At 51.0% G+C, this 19307-nt stretch overlaps 1 protein-coding gene across 1 annotated transcript in view; it reads left to right on the forward strand.

The window, feature by feature from the left end:
• The window catches only part of LOC119112817 (cytosolic endo-beta-N-acetylglucosaminidase), a 35658-nt gene extending 19136 nt beyond the window's left edge, over window positions 1-16522 (forward strand). Inside the window, exons 3-12 of the mRNA XM_037237103.1 lie at window positions 1208-1356; window positions 2832-2995; window positions 3353-3492; window positions 11612-11777; window positions 12158-12370; window positions 12872-13035; window positions 14617-14781; window positions 15144-15272; window positions 15605-15769; window positions 16170-16522. Of these exons, the coding sequence (XP_037092998.1) occupies window positions 1208-1356; window positions 2832-2995; window positions 3353-3492; window positions 11612-11777; window positions 12158-12370; window positions 12872-13035; window positions 14617-14781; window positions 15144-15272; window positions 15605-15769; window positions 16170-16290 (1576 nt within the window). The 3' untranslated portion in view covers window positions 16291-16522. The remainder of the gene's footprint in view (window positions 1-1207; window positions 1357-2831; window positions 2996-3352; window positions 3493-11611; window positions 11778-12157; window positions 12371-12871; window positions 13036-14616; window positions 14782-15143; window positions 15273-15604; window positions 15770-16169) is intronic.
• Window positions 16523-19307: the final 2785 nt, after the last annotated feature.

A 19307-nucleotide genomic window follows, 5' to 3' on the forward strand; every position in this document is an offset into this window, starting at 1 on the left:
TTGCTTTTGTTACTGATGGCATGCCCTACTGGGCAGTCCAGATGCCCCATTGATGTCTTGAAGGGAATTTGGAAGTCCAGAGGGCCTTAAGTAGGGATAAGGAGCCTGAAACGACTGAAGGGCACTTGATGGACACAAAAGACCCACTAAACAGTCAGAGGGGCTCCCGGTTTCCAGATGGGTTATTTTGAGCATTCCCAAAGGGTGATTTGCTGCGATCTGAACTTACGCTTTGACAAGGAATATTTTATCATCATGCTGTGCTGTCATTGTTCTTCGCGTTTCGCGGGCCGAAAGAGCCCTCCCAAGGGGCCTATGTATCCTTTTTCGGGTATTCCGAAGCTCAGGGTCCGGACTCCCTGTACCCCTCCCCCCCCCCCCCCTCCGCCCTGAACCCCGTATCATCTCTAGTCCATTCTGTTGGCGTTGTATTATTGGACAGCTTATTTAGAAAAGAAAGATATGCATGATGCTTGTTTAGCAAGGCAAAGCTCGAAACATCGCAAAATATAATGCGTATCACAACGAGGCTGTGGGTGGGAAAGGCAGCGATACCAGAGGCCCAGTCCTGATTAATGCCAGGCTCCTGCTGTGAGTACGGTGACAGCAGTGTTCTCCATAGATAGCAAAATGTTTCCAACATATGAATCTCACTGCGGTGTTCTAAGCATGTTTCGACTGGTGATATCGGGGTGGACGATCAGACTCAAAAGATGCCCTGTGCGTTATGATTGTTGGCATACACAAGACTGGGCAGCATTCCAAAGATCACTGCGACGTCACTTGACATATTAAAGTAGAGGAAAATCATGACCGTGAAGGGAGTGTAAACGCACCGGAGATGCCGGAATCAGTGTCGTGTTGAGACAAATTTGGGCGGCAGCGACAAAGAAAGATATCATTCAGTAAGGCAATCAAGTTGAAGATACGACGTCTCGTAGGTGCTGTCTAAGCATTTTAGACATGATCCTGGCTCTAGTGAAGCAAGGAAATATGTGATGTGCTTCCACTCTACAGCATAATCTTCGCCCAAACTATGAAGGAGCCGATTTCTCAAGCTCTAGATTATAAATGTATGGGGGACAGCAAGTCTTATGCAGTGCTAAAAGCTGATTTGAAAAGATAAACTTGTACCGTGCTTTTATGTAGAATTCAGCACGGAGCGGGGTCATATCATAGTATGTGAGCTGTTTTGCCGTGGTTTCAGGTTTCACGACGGTCACGACGACTCTTCTGCGTACACCTTTTATCACTGGTCGCGAATCGACGAATTTGTCTACTTCAGCCATCAGTTTGTGACCGTTCCACCCTGCGGCTGGGTGGATGCAGCCCATACGCATGGTGTGCCCATCTACGGTGAGTATGGCATCTAGGCTGTCTAGGCGGTGCCAGTGCATAGCGCGCGATGGATCTGTACCTGGAGCAACTAGACACAATACCGCAGTCATGATCGAGCCGTAGCCGTAGGTAGTAGCCATAGCCTTATTCCTCGTAGAAAACCGGGATAATGGAGAGATAGATGCGTCGATGTTTTGGCATCATGCCTTTATCGAAACGATTAGCAGAACTAAATTTATGTGCTTTTGATATTAAAAGGGGTAGGTAGATTTATTTACTTCCGCCATTCGTTTCGATAAAGGCATGTTGCCGAAATATCAACACATTTATCTCTTCATTCTCTTGGTTTTTCTAAGAGGTATAAGGCTATTACTACTGTCTTATCTATATGCATGATATTCCTCGCAAATGTACTTAACAACTTCCGTAGCCGTAGGAAAGTAAAGCAATTGTTTGGTCCCTGAGGAGGGCCATCCCTAGATTTAAACTGCCGAAAACTGTAATGATCTGCTCTTTCATACAAGTGACCACAGCTCTAAAGCCTGAAGGGCGATATTGCGAAGGACTGATAACAGTGCTTCCAAAGCGGCTGGACTATTCTAGACAGTCTTCTGACGTCGCGTTAGAAGCCGTTGCCAATAACGGAAGGCTTTCCCATCGTGTTCCCAACAAGCAGTTGATATCACCTGTTGCGTCGGAAGCAGAACCGACGCGTTACATCGGTGTTCGGATGGCGTTCCCATAAGTGACGGCCTTTGTTTCAGTTACATTACACAAGCTTCACTTATGCCAAAACGTAGATTATGGAGGCGACCACCCGGAGCTCGCAAATACACACCCTCCAACAATCTTTAATTCGATGCGCTGGCAATATTGGTCTTCTGTACATTGCAATATGATATTTACTCGAACTTAGTACGTAAACCAACGTCGGAATATGCTGCGTCGGGGCCATCAGCATCAGTGGCCCTGTCTACAGGGGCAATCATCACGGCTCAGTCTGTGCGCAGAGACCATCGCCCGCTGCGTTCAAGCTGCATCATCTCCTCCGGGTTTTTGACAGAGACCGTCATCATCCTTGGGCCCGTCCACGCCTCCACGGGCCATCATCACCGCCGGGTCTTTCCGTGGGGACCATCATCATCCTTGGGTCCGTTAGCAGTGGCCATCATCATCCTTGGCTCCATCCGCGGGGCCATCATCACCACCGGATCTACCTGCAGGAACCATCATAATCCTTGGGTCCGTCGGCAGGGAACATCATCATCCTTGGCTCCCTCCACGGGAACCGTCACCACCACCGGGTCTGGACCATCATCACCAGCGGGTCTACTCGCAGGGACCATCATCAGTATCAGGCCTGCTCGCAGGGACCATCATCCCCAGCAGGTCTGCCCGCAAGGACCATCATCCCCAGCAGGTCTGCCCGCAGGGACCATCATCCCCAGCGTGTCTGCTCGCAGAGACTATCATCACCGCGGGCCTGCCGGCAGGGACCATCATCACCGAGTCGGCGGCCGGCGAGGAGACGTGTCAGCAGCTACTGCGCTCGCAGGAAGTGGTGGAGGTGGTTGTGGAGCGGCTCGTGGCCGTCAGCCGCCACCACGGTCTGGACGGGTGGCTGCTCAACATCGAGAACGCTATCGATCCTGCACAGGCAAGCGGTCCGCCGAGCAGCCGACGGCGGGTCTAGCGGCCGCCCCAAGTTTGCGGGCTGCATCGCGTGTTTGCCCTCATGGACTGCGTCGCGTCTCTCGCCTAGCCGAGTACGCTTTCAACACATTCGGTTCGCAGGTAGTACAGCTGTTGCTGACATCGCGTGCGTCTCGCCCAGAAGTTCGCGAGCACACAGCAGGAACTTGCCGCTGCCGCCGGAGCTTCGGGGGTGACTTTCTCCGTGGCCGTTCCTCACGCGCTGACCGTCCGTCTTGCGACGGCACGCCCAAGCCCTGGCCAGTGAGAGTGGCCGTTCTCTGTTTGTAGTCTGAAGCGCCTTGTGTGTTCTCTCCAACAGCTGCCCTTGCTACGGCACTTGGTAGCCCAACTCACGAGCCGCATGCACCAGGAGATTGAGCACTCGCGTGTCATCTGGTATGACTCAGTGACCCGTGACGGCGAGCTCCGCTGGCAGGACCAGCTCAACGAACAGAACGAGTGAGTGGCGCTTTTCTCTCTCTCACCTTTTTGTTTTTCCTGAAGTTGGTTGGGTGTACCAGAACCTATTTCAGGTATGTTCTTTGTATATCAAGGTGAAATTTAAGATGCTTGAAGACATATTCCAAACCGTCCAGTGCCGAACGATGGGGATTTTGCTAGTGCCCTGTTTTTTCTCTTAACTTTGCAGCTTCTGTCTCCCGAGGGTAAAGTCTTGTAAAAACGTGGACAGGGCGAACTGAGCCGACAAAGTTAACCTAACCTATCCCAAATACTGATTTCCCATCTGAATTTGGCCACTTTCTTTTGCTCCTGGATGTCAAAATTTAAATGAAAATGGTTTATTTGGCTCCAAAATTGTTTTGAAATTGAGGAATGCCCTCGCATTTAAAGGCGGTGCAGCAGTGACAATGATGACATATGGTGATCATATTGATAGTGCTGCGTTTAGGTACGTAGTGTACTGGCAGCCCAGGCACTTACTGCATTTCCTTCGCCCAGTATTCCTTTTTGCTGATTGGCGTCCTGAAGGAAGGGCTCAGAAGAGCATTCGAGAGGCTCAAGTCAACATTGGAGATGGGAGGCAGCCCCCCTCCCCCCCCCCCCCCCAGTGTACAAAGTGACACTTCTATGTCTCCCTGTTTGAAAAGTTCATTGGTGTTTATGTCACGTCATTGACATATCCTGACGTCAGCGTCAAGAACGACGCTAGGTAACATATCCCTCAAAGGAGTCAACAACTTAACAGCAAAGTTACGGTTTATAATTCATCCATTTGTGTTCAAATATTTAATTAAATGGGCTATCCCACCCTTTTGTACTTTTTCACTTCTTGTTTCACCGGACGCGTACAATTTCATCAGTAATACCAGCTTTCTCGAAATCCTGAACAGCCCCGAGTTTCGATTTGAAAAAGCCGACCCTGGAACCCTACAAGCCCTCGCCCGCTGGGCCAATCGCAGGCTTTCTTTTATTCGCGCCAGTAGAGGTGCGCATGGTCGCTGTCATGACGACGGTGGTCGGTACTGCAGGAAAGCAGCGCATTGTTACAAATCGTTGACAGCACAATTTGGACTATAAAATAATCAAAAGTGATATCCTTATGATGTATTGACAGTGCTGCTCCAGCACTACCCAGTGTTTTTATAAGATGTAACTAATCCTGAGGTTCCACTGGTGCATGTTTCTGAAATACGCCCCACAGATGGGACATTCCATTTAATTGTCGTTTACAAACTATCGGCACATTTAGGGGAGGGAGGGGCAGCATCGCCCTTTGGGAAGCATCGCCCACCTCAATATCAAGAATACTTGATACTGCACATCATCAGGTAACGGCCCTTTCGACTGTGACGCCGAAGCGGGGGTTACGGCACCGGGACGCTCTGATTTAATCGGATTTTGGGGCTGAACTGCTTGCAGTAAATAAATTCTTCAGGCATATTTTGGGGAAGGTTCCCCTGTTTCTTGTTTCTGTGATAAAAAAACACCGGCATGGAAATCGGATGCCCTGCCTCGTTTGAAGTGAGAGGGAGTGAAAGTGAGGGAGTGGAAGTGGAAGTGAAAGTGAAATATTCGTTTAGATTATTTTTTTCCAGTCAATTTCCACCGGGCCAATGCCAGATTTTCGGAAAGTGGTGGCCCTCGGCCACTTCCTCTATCCCCGGCTTTCGGGACCCATGCCTTGCGGCGGTGCAACTCATAGCGCATGGGGAATTTGCACCACATTGATCATTTACGGGAATACCGGTTATTAAACGCGTGATTTATCATCCATTTTGCATTCAAGTGTGGTGATGATTTTACGGTCTCGTCCCCTCCCCCCTCCCAAAAATTGATGGCACCACCTGTGGTTGTACCTATTACCTAGCCTTTTCCTATCAAGAATGCCTCGAAACTACATTCGAACATCTGACCGAGGATCTCGGACCCCAGAGTCCATGAAGAATGCCGCAAAAGCTGTACGTAGGGGCCTGAAAATACGGCAGGCCTATAAGAGGTTTGGAGTGCCCCGCTCAACCTTCATGGATCGCCTAAAAGACGACGGCCCGTTAGAACCAGATGACCCTCTATGCGTCGGGAAAAAGACAGTCATGTCCAACCATTTTGAGGAGAATTGGAGCAGCGAATTCTGTACCTGCCCAGCATGTACTGCGGTATATCGAGAGAGACGTTGGCCAGGATTGCATACGAATACGCCGAAAGACAGAGGATAAAGCAGCCCTTCAATCACCAGAAGAAGTGCGCTGGCCCAGACTGGCTGGCTCAGACTGGCTTTTTAAAAAGGCATCCGAAAATTTCGCCCAGAAAAGCCCAAGGCCACAGTTGGCAAGACTGGAAGGCGTCGACAAGAACAACATGGGAAAATTCTACGACAACCTGACGTGCGCAATATCAGGGCATGGACTGTACCCCCCATCATAAGGTGTACAGTGTTGATGAAACTGGCCTGAAATCTGTGCCTGAAATTCCGAAAGTGCTGGCTGAATGAGGACAACGCAAGGTCAGCCAAGTTACGACAGCAGAACGGGGCAAGCTGACGACGATTGTGGGGTGCATCAGCGCGTCGAGCGTGACTGTCCCACCAGTGATGATCTTCGGTGGGAGAAAAAGAAGAACCCGGCACTAACCAAGGACACTCCCGTTGGAACCATATGCGCCGTAGCGACAACGGCTGGATCAGCCTCGGACTTTTTGTACAGTGGTTCTGGCACTTCGTCGAGCATGCCGCTCCCGCGGCTGATAGAAGGGTTTTGCTGGTTATGAACAACCATAGCAGCCATGTCAGTCTGGACGTCATCGCCCTAGCGCGGAAACACGGCGTAGACATCGTGACCATACCATCACACTGTTCACATGTCCTGCAGCCTATCGGCACAGCACGGCGCCCTGGCAGCACCGACACGATCGCGGCACGCCACGTCGGTAGCAGCGGCACAACGTGGCACCGTGGCAACTTCGGTGTGGTTTGACACCCCGGCTACACCGTCACCTTACAGTCCAATAGGTGACATACTCCCTCTTCCAATAGTCTTTGTGTCCCCAAAAGACCAAAATTGTCGGAAACAGAGAGGCACATCCCTCATAATGACCAGCTATCCTGTAAAATGGTGGCTGGAAGAGAATGCCTAAGCGAAAAACCAGTTAACGCCTTGCAAAAAGCAAAAGCGAGCTACAGCAGAAGAGAAAAGAAGCAGTAGGAAAAAACAGGCCATTAGAAAGTGTTCTCGGTACAGATGACACCTGTATGTACTGCTCAGGTGTCACCGGAAGGGATGAGGTGTGGCTTCTTTGTAGTGGATGCAGTCGTTAGGGCACATGAAGCGTGCAGTAACGGGTCCAGCAGTGCAGGAGTCGTTTGGGATCTGTCCTGCAGTTAGGTTTCTCGGTGAATGAGCCGTGTCGTGAGAAGAAACGCTGCTTAGTTACTGGTTAGTTTTCACAGCATGATTCAATGAGAAGAAATGAAAGATAAATGAACGAACGGTCTCTGCCGTGTAAAGGATAGGATGATGGTTTCTTAATTAGCCCTGGATCGGTTGTAAGAAGGCAATATGCCTCGAAGGTAAACTGGCTTTGGTATGCTTCAAAGTTTCAGGATATCCGTGGTCATATGATGCAGTAGGAACTTCGATATCGCCTGAAATTTCAGATCTGGAACACTGAAAAGAAAACGGGGGCAAATCTAAAGAAAGGAAAGTGGGAAATGTCGAGACGTTCCACCCACGTCGAGTCAGAACGACGTGACCTGGGTCATAGGGACAATTTTTACCCGATGGAGAACACACAGGCTACTTTTCCTGCAAATTTGGGGTTTCTAAACGTCAGGCGACCGCAACCATTGGTACACTCGGACAGACTGTACCGGGAAGCGAAGGGCGGTATAACCCCGCTTTCGGTGCTACGCCACAATATGACAATTTTTCAAAACCTTTCGGAATGCTAGTAACCCGATGTTGACCGCTCTTGAAGAAAATTAAGCAAAATGATAAGTGATTGCACGCAAATCCCTTTCCTGCCACCCGCACATCAAACTCCACCAGGATATGAAGAAGAAGAAAGGGGGGCGAGGGTCGACTTCTTCCTGCCCCACAATCCTGTCGGCTTTTTTACAAAAGAGAACGCGACGCACGTGGTCGCACACCCCTTTCATGGAGAGCTAGCAAGTGCAAAGGCCATATTAGCGCCAAGGGGCCATGGTGCGACTGGGGTTCGAAACCCACGTCGAAATCGCCGGCCTTTCGGCCATCACACCTGAATGTTATTTGGGAAAATATCACAGTTTAGCGTAATCCCCTAAGCATGCCCGCTTATTTGGACCTTGTGTTGTATTATAGAAGGCCGGCATAACGCGATGCGCAATGTGTTCGTATGTGACGTTTGATTTTCTGGTATTTTATGGCCTGGACCTTCAGTCATCTGGTCTTTTGATTGCGGCAGGAACTCCTACGCAATCTGTGTATAGTTTACATGTGTCATTTCACTGGGAGTTCAGCTAACTTCTAAAATCACGTCACGTCACTTCACGTTCTACAATCGGTTGGGTGGTCCCAGCCGAAGAGGTTGACCGAATCCAGGGTAATAGATGTCGGCATAACCTGCGTCCAAAGCTTGATTTTGTCCTGGATGTCGTCCACTTGATGCTGATGGTGAAATAAATCAAACCTTTCAATGTTTCGTGGAATCGAAGCTGTGTTTCTGCGGATGAAGAAATTTGCATTTCAAGTAAATTTGAACAACGCTTTTGTGAAAAGCTTAGAATGATTCAGAAAAAAGAAAACTTCATATACCTCAGTATGGGATCGCTGATGACCGTCGCTTTCTCTGATCCTGTTGCGTAACCGCAACAGCCACGGTTATGTAACAAATATACTAGCCACTGTTGGGGAGAACATGCGTTAACATGAATCGCCCCGCCCCCCGTACTTTCAAACGCTGGCGCATGCTGCAGTTCATTGTTCTCCATCCCAATCCAGGCGTTTTTTTTTTTAGGAAAAAAATTAGTAACATTTGCGGACTAGCTGATCAGTTAAAGCAGTTCACGTGACAAAAACATTAGGCACATACAGGACATTCTTGGTACAAAATTAACATGAGACTGATAATGATGTGCTCATAGGAACCTTTTACTTCGTACATCAAGATTTGATGATCGTTCTTTTCTTATATGGTCTAGTAATCCCTCTTTGCTCATATACATTGAAGGGCTCAGATGAGCATTATGGGGAGGGGGAAGCTCAGCCCCCCCCCCCCCCCTGAAAGTATATAAGTGACTTCACCGGCAATGTTTGAAATTTTAAACACACTTTGCGGCACGTTCTACACGACAAGTGGTGACGAGATCTGCACTCGTTTCCGACCTGCGTATTCCGCGCTTCTCTAAACCCATTTGTCTGTTTGGCGGCTTCACGTTGCCTATGTCAGTCGAAACGGAAAACAGTGACCACATTACGACGCTACAGAAATATGCCACCCAAAAGGGGTGGAACTTCTTATCTCAATGGGGCCATGCTCCCCAACAAAATCCAGCTCCCCAATGCTGATCTACCCCCTTACCCCGCCCCCCCCCCGGCCAATGTTGGGCCGGGCTTCCGCAATAGTGGGCTGGGCGCCCAGAATACTAAACGGAACTTCCACAATGTGGAACTTGGCGCTCAATACTTAACACAGTTCTTTGAAAAAAACAGTTCTTTGAAATAAAGATAATTTAAAGTTTGGAAAACTAGAAGTACATCTCAAATTGAAGTGTTTGTGTTTATTTGTGTATATCCCCGAGATATAACAAAATTGAATTATTAAGCTGTTGGTTCAGCGGGTTCCTGTACTGTGCTGGTGAAATGAAGCACACCGTATTTTAGACAACAGACATCTGTGAATGAATGTAAAATTCAAGCGCGTCTTTGCAGTCCGCTTCGTGCTGCGCGGGTCCCCCATGGATGCTCCGCAGGCACAGTGGAAGCTACAAACAACGTTTTACAGTTTTTAGGCGTACCACGAGGGGCGAATCCAGGGGTATATTAAGGGAGAGACCACCCTGCACTACGGAACTCGAACCGGGTGACTTGAAACTTGGTGCCTCCCCTCTCACAGAATTTCACTATATTTCGGCCATTTCATTTTCTGATCCCTATTTTGTAATCGGGAAACTATCGTCCCTTGCGCATCGTAAAGGGTCACACACACACACACACACACACACACACACACACACACACACACAACACACACACACACACACACACACACACACACACACACACACACACACACCACACACACACACACACCACACACACACACACACACACACACACACACAACCACACACACACACACCACACACACACACACCACACACACACACACACCACCACACACACACACACCACACACACACACACACACACACACACACACACACCACACACACACCACACACACACACACACAACACACACACACACACACACACACACACACACACACACACACCACACACACACACCACACACACACACACACACACACACACACACACACACACACACACCACACACACACCACACACACACACACACACACACACACACACACACCACACGCACGCACGCACGCACGCATATACATAATGTGCGTGCGTGCGTGCGTGCGTGATAGCGTGCGTGCGTGCGGTGCTTGGTGCGGCTTCATATTTTTACAGAGACTGATGAATCCTTCCTATGGTGTTTTAGAGAAGGCATGAAAAAACTAAGCGCAAGGGAAGACTCATCTGACCTAAGCATAGCTGAAGATCAGATGAAGTTGGATGGCGGGGTGGGCTGTGTGGATCATTGCGGCTCACGTTTACAGAATGAGCGCTGTTTAGCATGAGGTCTGATCCCAGGTAACCATCCATTCAAAACATTCAGATCAAACGAAGACTGAAGGATTTTTCCAAACGGTACGCCATGATTTAAAGAACTGAGTTTGCGGGAAGCATCATCGTCATTTTTATCATCATACGTCGTTCATTGGACCGAGACATTGGTTGTAATCTGGCATGTAACCATGAAAATGGAATAGCATGTGACAGTATTCAGCAGTATGGTTTACAGCACATCTCGGCAACGTGATATGCATGCTTGTTGAAGAAGCTCTTTAGCGTAGAAACTTTTATTGCAATTATTTCTACGCCCGCCGGCCAAGCCTTAACCATCCTGGTGAGCGCGTGGATTTTGTCGCAGTTCCATTTATGCATATAAGTGAACGGGAACGGCTCACAGCTAAAGATGGCCAGGATGCAAACATATCAGATTTTGCTTCCGTATTATATTCTCCTTCCGTATGAGATTTTGCTTCCGCCCATTTTCAGCCGCAGAATGTACGATCATGTATCGAACATACATCAGAGGCTTGGCTGTCTCTCCGCTGAGATGTAGTCATCTAAATCGTTACATTCGTAGACTTTCCATCAACATTTAACTTAATTCCAGTAGAGTCGTCCTCGCGAACTGCCTCTTCTTTGCTGCGCATGGTTCTGTGGATATGACCTCGAGCGAGCGGAGACGCGCTGCGATGCCCGTGCGCCGAGATCTACACCTGTTTCTCCGACCTGCGTTTTCAGTACCTTTTTTACACCTGTTCCCTCGATTTGACAATTTTGTATTCCAGTCTAATGGGTCGAAAGGTGAAAACGGTGGCGACATTATGACGCTGTACAAATATGCTGTCTGATCAAACGGTTGGAATTGAAGTACCTTGAGTGGCTTTCAAGGTTAAGAGATTCAGGGTTTAAGATTAAAGATCTGGGCCACTTGTAGACGAAAACTCAAAGACATTACGGCCAGAGGCTGCAAAGATTTAAGCCCGCAAAAGGCGTGACATGCCCAGCCGAGCCGGAGCGCTGAAGCCACGTAAATTCCGGTTTGTTGACGGGATGCTCGCTTGGCCTGCGGCCTCTCTCGTAATGACTCCTGACGAGTAATTGAATATATGCACTAGGTCTGATGGTTCATCGGACGTCGCGTACCTTTTGGCTGTTGCGATGCCGCAGTGAACATTGCCAGCAAGGGAGGACGTATATCCGGTGGACCAGCAACCAAGCCGTGTGCGAGCGTAACAACCCGAATGCTGCTCGCAGGTGCTACTTCGATCTGTGTGATGGCATATTCCTCAACTACGGCTGGACGCCGGAGCGGCTGGCGGCGTCGGGCGAGCGGGCCGGCCGGCGCCGCGCCGACCTGTACGCCGGCGTCGACATGTTCGGCCGTGGCTCGCTGGGTGGCGGCGGATTCAACGTAATCCAGGTGCACCGTCTCCCGCGGTCAGCTGCGGGCGCCGCCGAACGCTCGCTGGACTGGAGATGCTCGGCGTGTTCGTCACGGGCGGCGCTTGGGGCTGCGGCACGTCCGAGTGGCGCAAAGAAGACAGCAAAAAGCGACGCGCTCTGTGGTGATCATCCTATCCTGTGTTGTGTTGCTTTGTAACGGCCATGCTGTTAAGCCTACCGCAGTATCTTCCCGTCACTTTGAATCGCCTGTTTTCACGTACATCATGGATTTCATCATCTCCTTTTTATGTTTGCCCTCGTCCGTGCGCTCTTTCACTCTCCCTTTATAACGTTCCCTGTGTCTCGCTCCCCGTGTGTGTACCGCGCCTCGCCCGACGCGCGATGCGTCGCCGGCAGCCGGTGGCCGAGTCGCGCTGGCTGGGTCTCTCGACGGCGCTGTTCGCCCCCGGATGGACACACGAGCGGCTCGGCGCCGACCGGTTCGCGCTGGCCGAGGACGTGCTGTGGTCGCGGCTCTCGACACTACTCGGCGCCCGTGGACCCGCCCGTCTGCCGCTCGTCACCGACTTCTGTCAAGGCCGCGGACTGAAGCTCTGCGCCGACGGCCAGGTGGGCCCGATTTCCTCCATGTGGCGCTGGATCCAGTCGGAACCGTTGCTCGCAAGGCGCCATCTGCAGAGCGGGACCTGGAGAGCAAACCGTTCTGTCCGCTGTGCACTCCCCGCAGCGAAGTGCCTTTCTGCTGGTGCGCCTCCTCCACTGCCCGCTGTGGCGACGGCTGTGTGGTGTGGTCAGGGGAGCCATCCATCGGCTCCCCCCCTCCGCTGTGGCGACGGCTGTGTGGTGTGGTCAGGGGAGCCATCCATCGGCTCCCCTCTCCGCTGTGGCGACGGCTGTGTGGTGTGGTCAGGGGAGCCATCCATCGGCTCCCCTCTCCGCTGTGTGGCGTTTCCAGTTGTTGTCCCCAAGGTGGCCCGTCTCCTGTCCTGCCCGCTGTCCGCTGTAGCGGCATCTGTGTGGTGCTGTGTGCGGAGTGCCCCGTCTGCTTTTCCCTCCTCTGCGTGATGCTGGTGTACAGTGCACGTCATGCCCGTCATGGCCCGGCGGCAGGTGACACGCGCCAAGCCGTGGCATCGGCTTTCGGCCCAGAGTCCGCAGCCGACCTTCCTGCAGACGCGGCGGCCGGCCGAGCTGGCGCTGACCGACGCCGACGGCCGGCCGGTGCAGGCCGGCTTTGCCCTGCGCGCACCAGCCCTCGGCGCCTCGGCAAAACGGTGCGTTCCGTGGAGACCCGACACTTGCGTGTGGGCTTGTTGGGTCACGTGACCAGGAGTGCCTTTTTCAAGGGAATGTTTCACATTTGAAGATATCGAAGCAAGCATCAGATATGATGAAACAAGCTCACTTAGAACTATGGTATACTTTTTAAGTGGAAAAGACTGCTCCAAACAGCACAATTCTCTATTAAGTAAATATGCTTCTGAATACGTCATGTTTTGATTGCGCCATCGTACCTTGCATAACATTGATCGAGAGCCAGTTGACGGCCGTTACATCCGGAAATCACGTTCACGAACGTCAAATATGAGTGCCTCAACAATGATATTTTTATCGGCCTTAATCGCCGCATGAGTTATGGAATGGCAGGATTTAAATGATAGTATTATGATGTCATGGATGCCAAGATGACTTTGAAATACTCTCCCCGGTATACATTTCCCCATTTTCACTGGCGCGTAGCTCAGCAACCAAAAGGTCTTAGGTCTTAGGAAGGGCAGGATTGTTAACAGCACCCAAAGGTCTTCAAGATGACTGTTTCCGTTCAAAACTTCATATCAATGTGGAGCACTCCCTTTAAATCGGTTTAGGAGCTCAGCCAAAAAGGTTGACGTAGCCTAATTTAATAAAATCAAATTTAATAAAAGCCTAATAAAAGCCTAATTAGCCTAATTTAATAAAAGCCTGATTTCTCCCTGGATTTCGGACACTTGAATTTGTATCCTTGATGTTCAAGTAAAAAACAACTTTTTAATATTTGGTAGCTTCAAAACTGTTTTCCCGCGGAGGAATGACTTCTCATTTCAAGTGAATGTGAGCTGACTGTTGTGAAAATCTTAGAATGGGGTTTAATTCACCGAAAATTATCTCGGTAAATGTTAGCAAGGGATCACTGATGACTACCAGTGTCGCTGATCATGTTGTAAAGCCACCACAGCCATGATTATGCGACAAATGCACTTGCCGCTGTTTAGGAAAACATGCATTTACTTTTATCTGGGCGACCCTGTAAATTTAAAAGCTGCCGCACATTGCGGTAAACTTTTCTTGATCCCAAACCCCATTATCTTTTTTTTAAACTTGTCAACCATTTGCAGACCGACTTAACGTATGAAGGAGTTGGCATGACAAAGCATCGCGCACCTACAGGATCCTGTTTGTTACAACATAAAGATGGTACTCATTGTGATGTGTTTACGCGCCTACGACCTAGTATACCCATAGTAAAGACAATTGTTCTGCACTTATTTGGTCCAATATCCCCTCCTTGCTGATATGTATTGAGAGGGTCAGAGTCAGAGGCGCATGGGGGGGGGGGGGCTGAGCTCCCCCGAAAGTATATGAAGTGACGCCCCTGCACGTGAGACTCGCCACCGTTTTATGTACGCTGACATGCCCGCCGCCTGTCATTCTGACATACCCACAGTCTGTCATCCTGCCGCACCCGCCACTAATCCAGCGACTCTGAGGGACGGTCGCTGATCTATGCACCGTCACAAGCATGCTGCCTGTTCGCGTCCTGACATGCCTGCCGCCCGTCTGCGGATCGTAACGTGCGTGCCATTGCACAACCGCAGGGAAGATGCTCGTACGATGGAACAGCGCCGGCTCGAAGCTGTCTCTGCCGCTGGTGAGGTGCTACCCCAGCCGGGCTGGCAGGTGCGCCACACAGATAAGGACGCCTTCAGTGGTGGCGGCTGTCTGGCCGTCAGCAACGCCTCAGACCAGGACGGCGTGTTCAGGTAGGCGTACAGCGCTCGGGTTCACTGAGTGCTCAGGTGGCGGTGATACGAGCCACCCTGTTGGCGTGTATTACAGCGGGAGCCGTTCTGGCACTCTGACACCGCCTAACGTGTTATGGACGTGTGATACCCTGCTTGAACAGGTCGAATGTTCTGACAACGCTGGTCTGTGCAATTGCTGTGGCCGACGTCAGGGACGTCAGGGGCAAGAACCAGTCCAATCTCCATTTCTTGCGTTTGTCAGTTTTTCCCGTCGTTTAATGGAGCAAGCGCGCATGTGTTCGTCTGCCAAGGTCGGGTGATCCATTACGGACCGTGTCGCGGCGGCGGTGAGCTCATCTCAGCGCGCGTCTCTGCTGCAGGCTGTTTGCGTGTGACCTGAGCCTGAGCTCCGGCCGGCAGTCGCTGGCCGTGCTGTACGCCGTGAAGACGACGGACGACGGCTGCGCCCTCTGCGTGGATCTGACGGATCGGCGGGAGCCGGGTGTCAGGTGAGACGTTGGGCTGTGCCTCGTGGCCAGGGGTCTCTTTTAATCAGTTCTAAGCGGTACTTTTTGGTAGGAATAAATGAACGCTAGTAGTGAAGAAGCTATCAGAGGGAATATTCTTCGATGCATAGAATACTCCAGGACCCATAACCCTTTTCTCCAACCGTACATAGAATGCTATCATTTTTGAGGATGCAAGGTGTTGTGAGGTATTATATGTCCTTATTTATCTACGCATTATGGGACGCACCTGGCTGAGGGCGCCGTCGGGGGCGGTCGCGTCCGGCGGCGACTCGCTGCGGTCCGCCGCTGACTGCGGTCCGCCGCCGCGGCAGCCGTTACGTGCTAGAGCCACCCAGCGGCCTGCTGGGGACCGAGCCGGGTCTGCGAGCCGACGCCCGTCGTCTGTCAGTGCACCTGCCGGTGCCGGCTGACCAGGCGGAGGCCCGACTGGCGGGCCGTCCTCTGCCCGGTCCGGGTCACAACGGCTGGCAGATCAGGTGAGCGAACAGCCGACGGACCGGCACACCACGCGCGGCCTCCATTTGGGGGAAACCAGTTTGTGTTGGGTGCCGGTATTCAACTATGTTTTGACTCAAGGGTTGCTTGCAGGTGTACATGCCATCGTGCATTTCGTTACGATGGTGTGCAGCTGTGAAGTGACGTGGATTAGATTTGGTCCTTGTTGTGCGCCGTGTACCAGTTTTCAACAACAAGATGAGCACAGGGCTGCTGTTGCTGTTGCTTCAAACCTGCTGAGTCACTCTCTGCTGGTGCTGAGCTGCTGTACCTTCTGCGCGGCTCAGTCGGGGAATCCTAGGGCTGGTGGAGGGCTCAGGCACCGGCTGCGCGCGTCAGATACTCAGGTGCGGTCGAGCAGTCGCGCGCGGGTTGTTTCAGACACTACCTGTTGCCGGTGTCCGGGGACGACCCGCGGGTCGTCTCGATCGGTCTGTTCCTGGCGGCGCGCACCTCGCTGCTAATCGGCTACCTGGCGCTGCAGTCAACCCAGCCGCCCTAGGGCCTGCCGCCAGCCCGGCCGCGGGGCTGGTCAGCCTGGCGCCGCGGCAGCCAGAGCCTTCATGCTGATGCGATCGGGTCACAACTGGGAGCAATGACAAACGAAGTCAAGTTTTTTTTTTACTTCTCCGTTCGTCGAACGGGCTGAAGAACAGAGCGGTTTCCACCGTGATGTGTATTTTCCTGTGCGTTCCACTGCGGTTTGGAATAAATGATAAATCCATATGAATACAAAATATACAGAAATCACGGCTTTCAACGTCTGGTTGAAATGCATGGTTTTCATCAGTCAGTGCATGCGCCTTTCAGTGTCGCGGGGTCAGGCAATGCCACTTTTTCTAGCCGAGGACGTCGTTAGTTTCCTTCTTGGGTCGAGACGGTTGGCATTTCACGATTGACTTACACGAAGCCGCAGGTCTGAAGCCTTCACAGCTTCAAATGATCACCTTATGTGGCATGCCACAAAGTCATGGTTATCTAGGTCTCAGGATAATGGCGTTCAGGTTCGGCCGGTGGCGTAGCTCTTGCCGTTTCCCAAGTTATCGTACTGTATATGCAAACGTGGCTGAGTGATGCGCGCTTCGCTTCACAGAAAATTGTATGCCGACCGCTGGGCACCAGGGCCGGATTCTGTGCCGACCGCCGGGCACCAGGGCTGGATTGTATGCCGACCGCCGGGCACCAGGGCTGGATTGTATGCCGACCGCCGGGCACCAGGGCTGGATTGTATGCCGACCGCCGGGCACCTGGCTGGGTTGTATGCCGACCGCCGGGCACCAGGGCTGGATTGTATGCCGACCGCCGGGCACCAGGGCTGGATTGTATGCCGACCGCCGGGCACCAGGGCTGGATTGTATGCCGACCGCCGGGCACCTGGCTGGGTTGTATGCCGACCGCCGGGCACCTGGGCTGGATTGAGACTGTCATGCCGCAGTCTCAGGGCAGGCTACAAGTAGACGCAAGGGCAGATACTAGGACAGAAAATCAAAGAAAATAATTACGGCAATGACATAGATCAGTGTTACAACACAGATCAATCAAGGAAACCTAACTGATTACAACACAAACATTTAACAATCAGGAAACAATTGACGTACAAATAAAGTGTAAAGGCGACGGACCATCACTTTACTACCCGGCTACATGATCAGATAGCGAAGCAATGACTAGTTAGCTTGAGTGTGGTGGCAAGGCTAGACCGGGGCCTTTTTAGATGAGGTCATTATACTGCGATGATTGTACTGTTATATATATATATATATATATATATATATATATATCAATCCAGAGACATATACGTCTTTTTATGTTCTCGTGCCATAATTTGCCATATCACGTGTTTTCCAAGAAATCGGAACACGTTGCTGAATAAATCCCTGCACAAATCGCCAAAGGTCCCCGCCATGTTGGCCTTAGTTTGACCTTAAGGTGATCTCGAGAGGTCAGGGCTTTTAAACGGAAGGTAGTTCATGTGCTGGTTAATATTCTGATACTCGAAAAACTGATATCGACTGGATTCTTCCTTTTGACAGTTTGCACTTTTCGTCCCCCGAGCCTGTGTCTGACCTTGTCAGGTGACGTTCAGAGGTGAGTGCTTTTTGACGGAGGTTAGTTCATGCACGAGAGAATATTCTAATGCTTAGAGAGTTGAATTCGAACGGCAAATTTTGGTGGTATGGGGTTCCCGCCATTGGAGCCTTAGTCTGACCTGGAAAAGTAACCGCGAGAGGTCAAGACTTTTTTCGTAGTTCCTTCTGAGGGAATACTCTGGTGCTTGCAAGTGTAAAATCAGTCGGAAGTTTGTTGGCGATAGTGAGGTCCGCGTCCTTTAATCTGATTTGACCTTGAAAGGTGACCTTGAGAGAGCAGGACTTCTGATGGCCGCTAGTTCATGGGCTGGCAGGTATACTAATGCCTGGAAAGTTGACATCGGCAGGTAACTGTTTGGTGATATGGAGTTCCACATCATTTGACCTTGCTTTTGGCCTTGAAGGCAGCGTGATATTGCAAAACTAACATCATGTTTGATTTTCTCGTGCCAGTATTTGCTGGCTTGGGAAGAGGCGCATAATTAAACATGTATTGCCGAAAACCCTATTCAAGCGCGCCGCAGGCGCTTGAATTTCTTCTTATGGCGTACACAGACACCGCATATCTTCAATGTTCTTAATTTTACTTGCATGTCTGCATTTGTATTATTGCCATTTTCACATATCTATGCGCACCATTTTTTTAATGGGACGGGGACGTGTCCAATGTCTCCCAACTCCTTGGACGCTCCGCTAGCCCACCTCGAATTTATGTTGAAATGGGCCCAGCTTGCCCATGCGCAGCCATCCGAATGATATTCACGCCAACTGTCCCTCGCATTTGTACATAACATGGTAAGACATAACCAGGAAGCACACAGCACGAAAATTATTGCGTGTATGGTCAAGATGGTAGCATATGGGCATCCCATCTGGTTCCCAGATGAAACCGAAGGACCAGCCCCCCGGCATCCCATATCGGCATGTGGCTACCTTGGTCACATGCGGTCTGTTTGAATTCCAGTCTATCCGGCCCCCTCTCTTGCTTCATACGAGTTTGTGCACGATAAGCAAATGTTCAACGGTTGGGCGCAAACCACAAAACAAATGTAACAGTGAGGAAGATGTTGGCAAAGTACCGAGCCTAAAGCACCCGTGCCACATATGGTGACGTATGGGCAGTAGCGCAGGCAGAGGGGCACGGGGGACACGCGTCCCCCCCCCCCTTAGGTCTCGAGGGACTCGGAGGGCCCCTCGGAAGCTACGTTTAAGGGCCGAAAAGCCAGAAAACCGGCATGTTAAAGGACGCGGAACTCTACATCGCCCAAAACTTCCGATTGATTTTACACTTGCAAGCACCAGAGTATTCCCTCAGAAAGAACTAGCGTCCATAAAAAGTCCTTGCCTGTCATGGTTACCTTTCCAGGGCCAGAAAAGCAAAAAGAAGTCTTATTCAGGGGCCTGGCCCGCAGGGCCGGGCATTTAAATG

The sequence above is a fragment of the Pollicipes pollicipes genome, unplaced genomic scaffold (genome assembly GCF_011947565.3).
Source record: "Pollicipes pollicipes isolate AB1234 unplaced genomic scaffold, Ppol_2.1 Scaffold_7261;HRSCAF=8764_pilon_pilon_pilon, whole genome shotgun sequence".
NCBI lineage: Eukaryota > Metazoa > Arthropoda > Thecostraca > Pollicipedomorpha > Pollicipedidae > Pollicipes > Pollicipes pollicipes.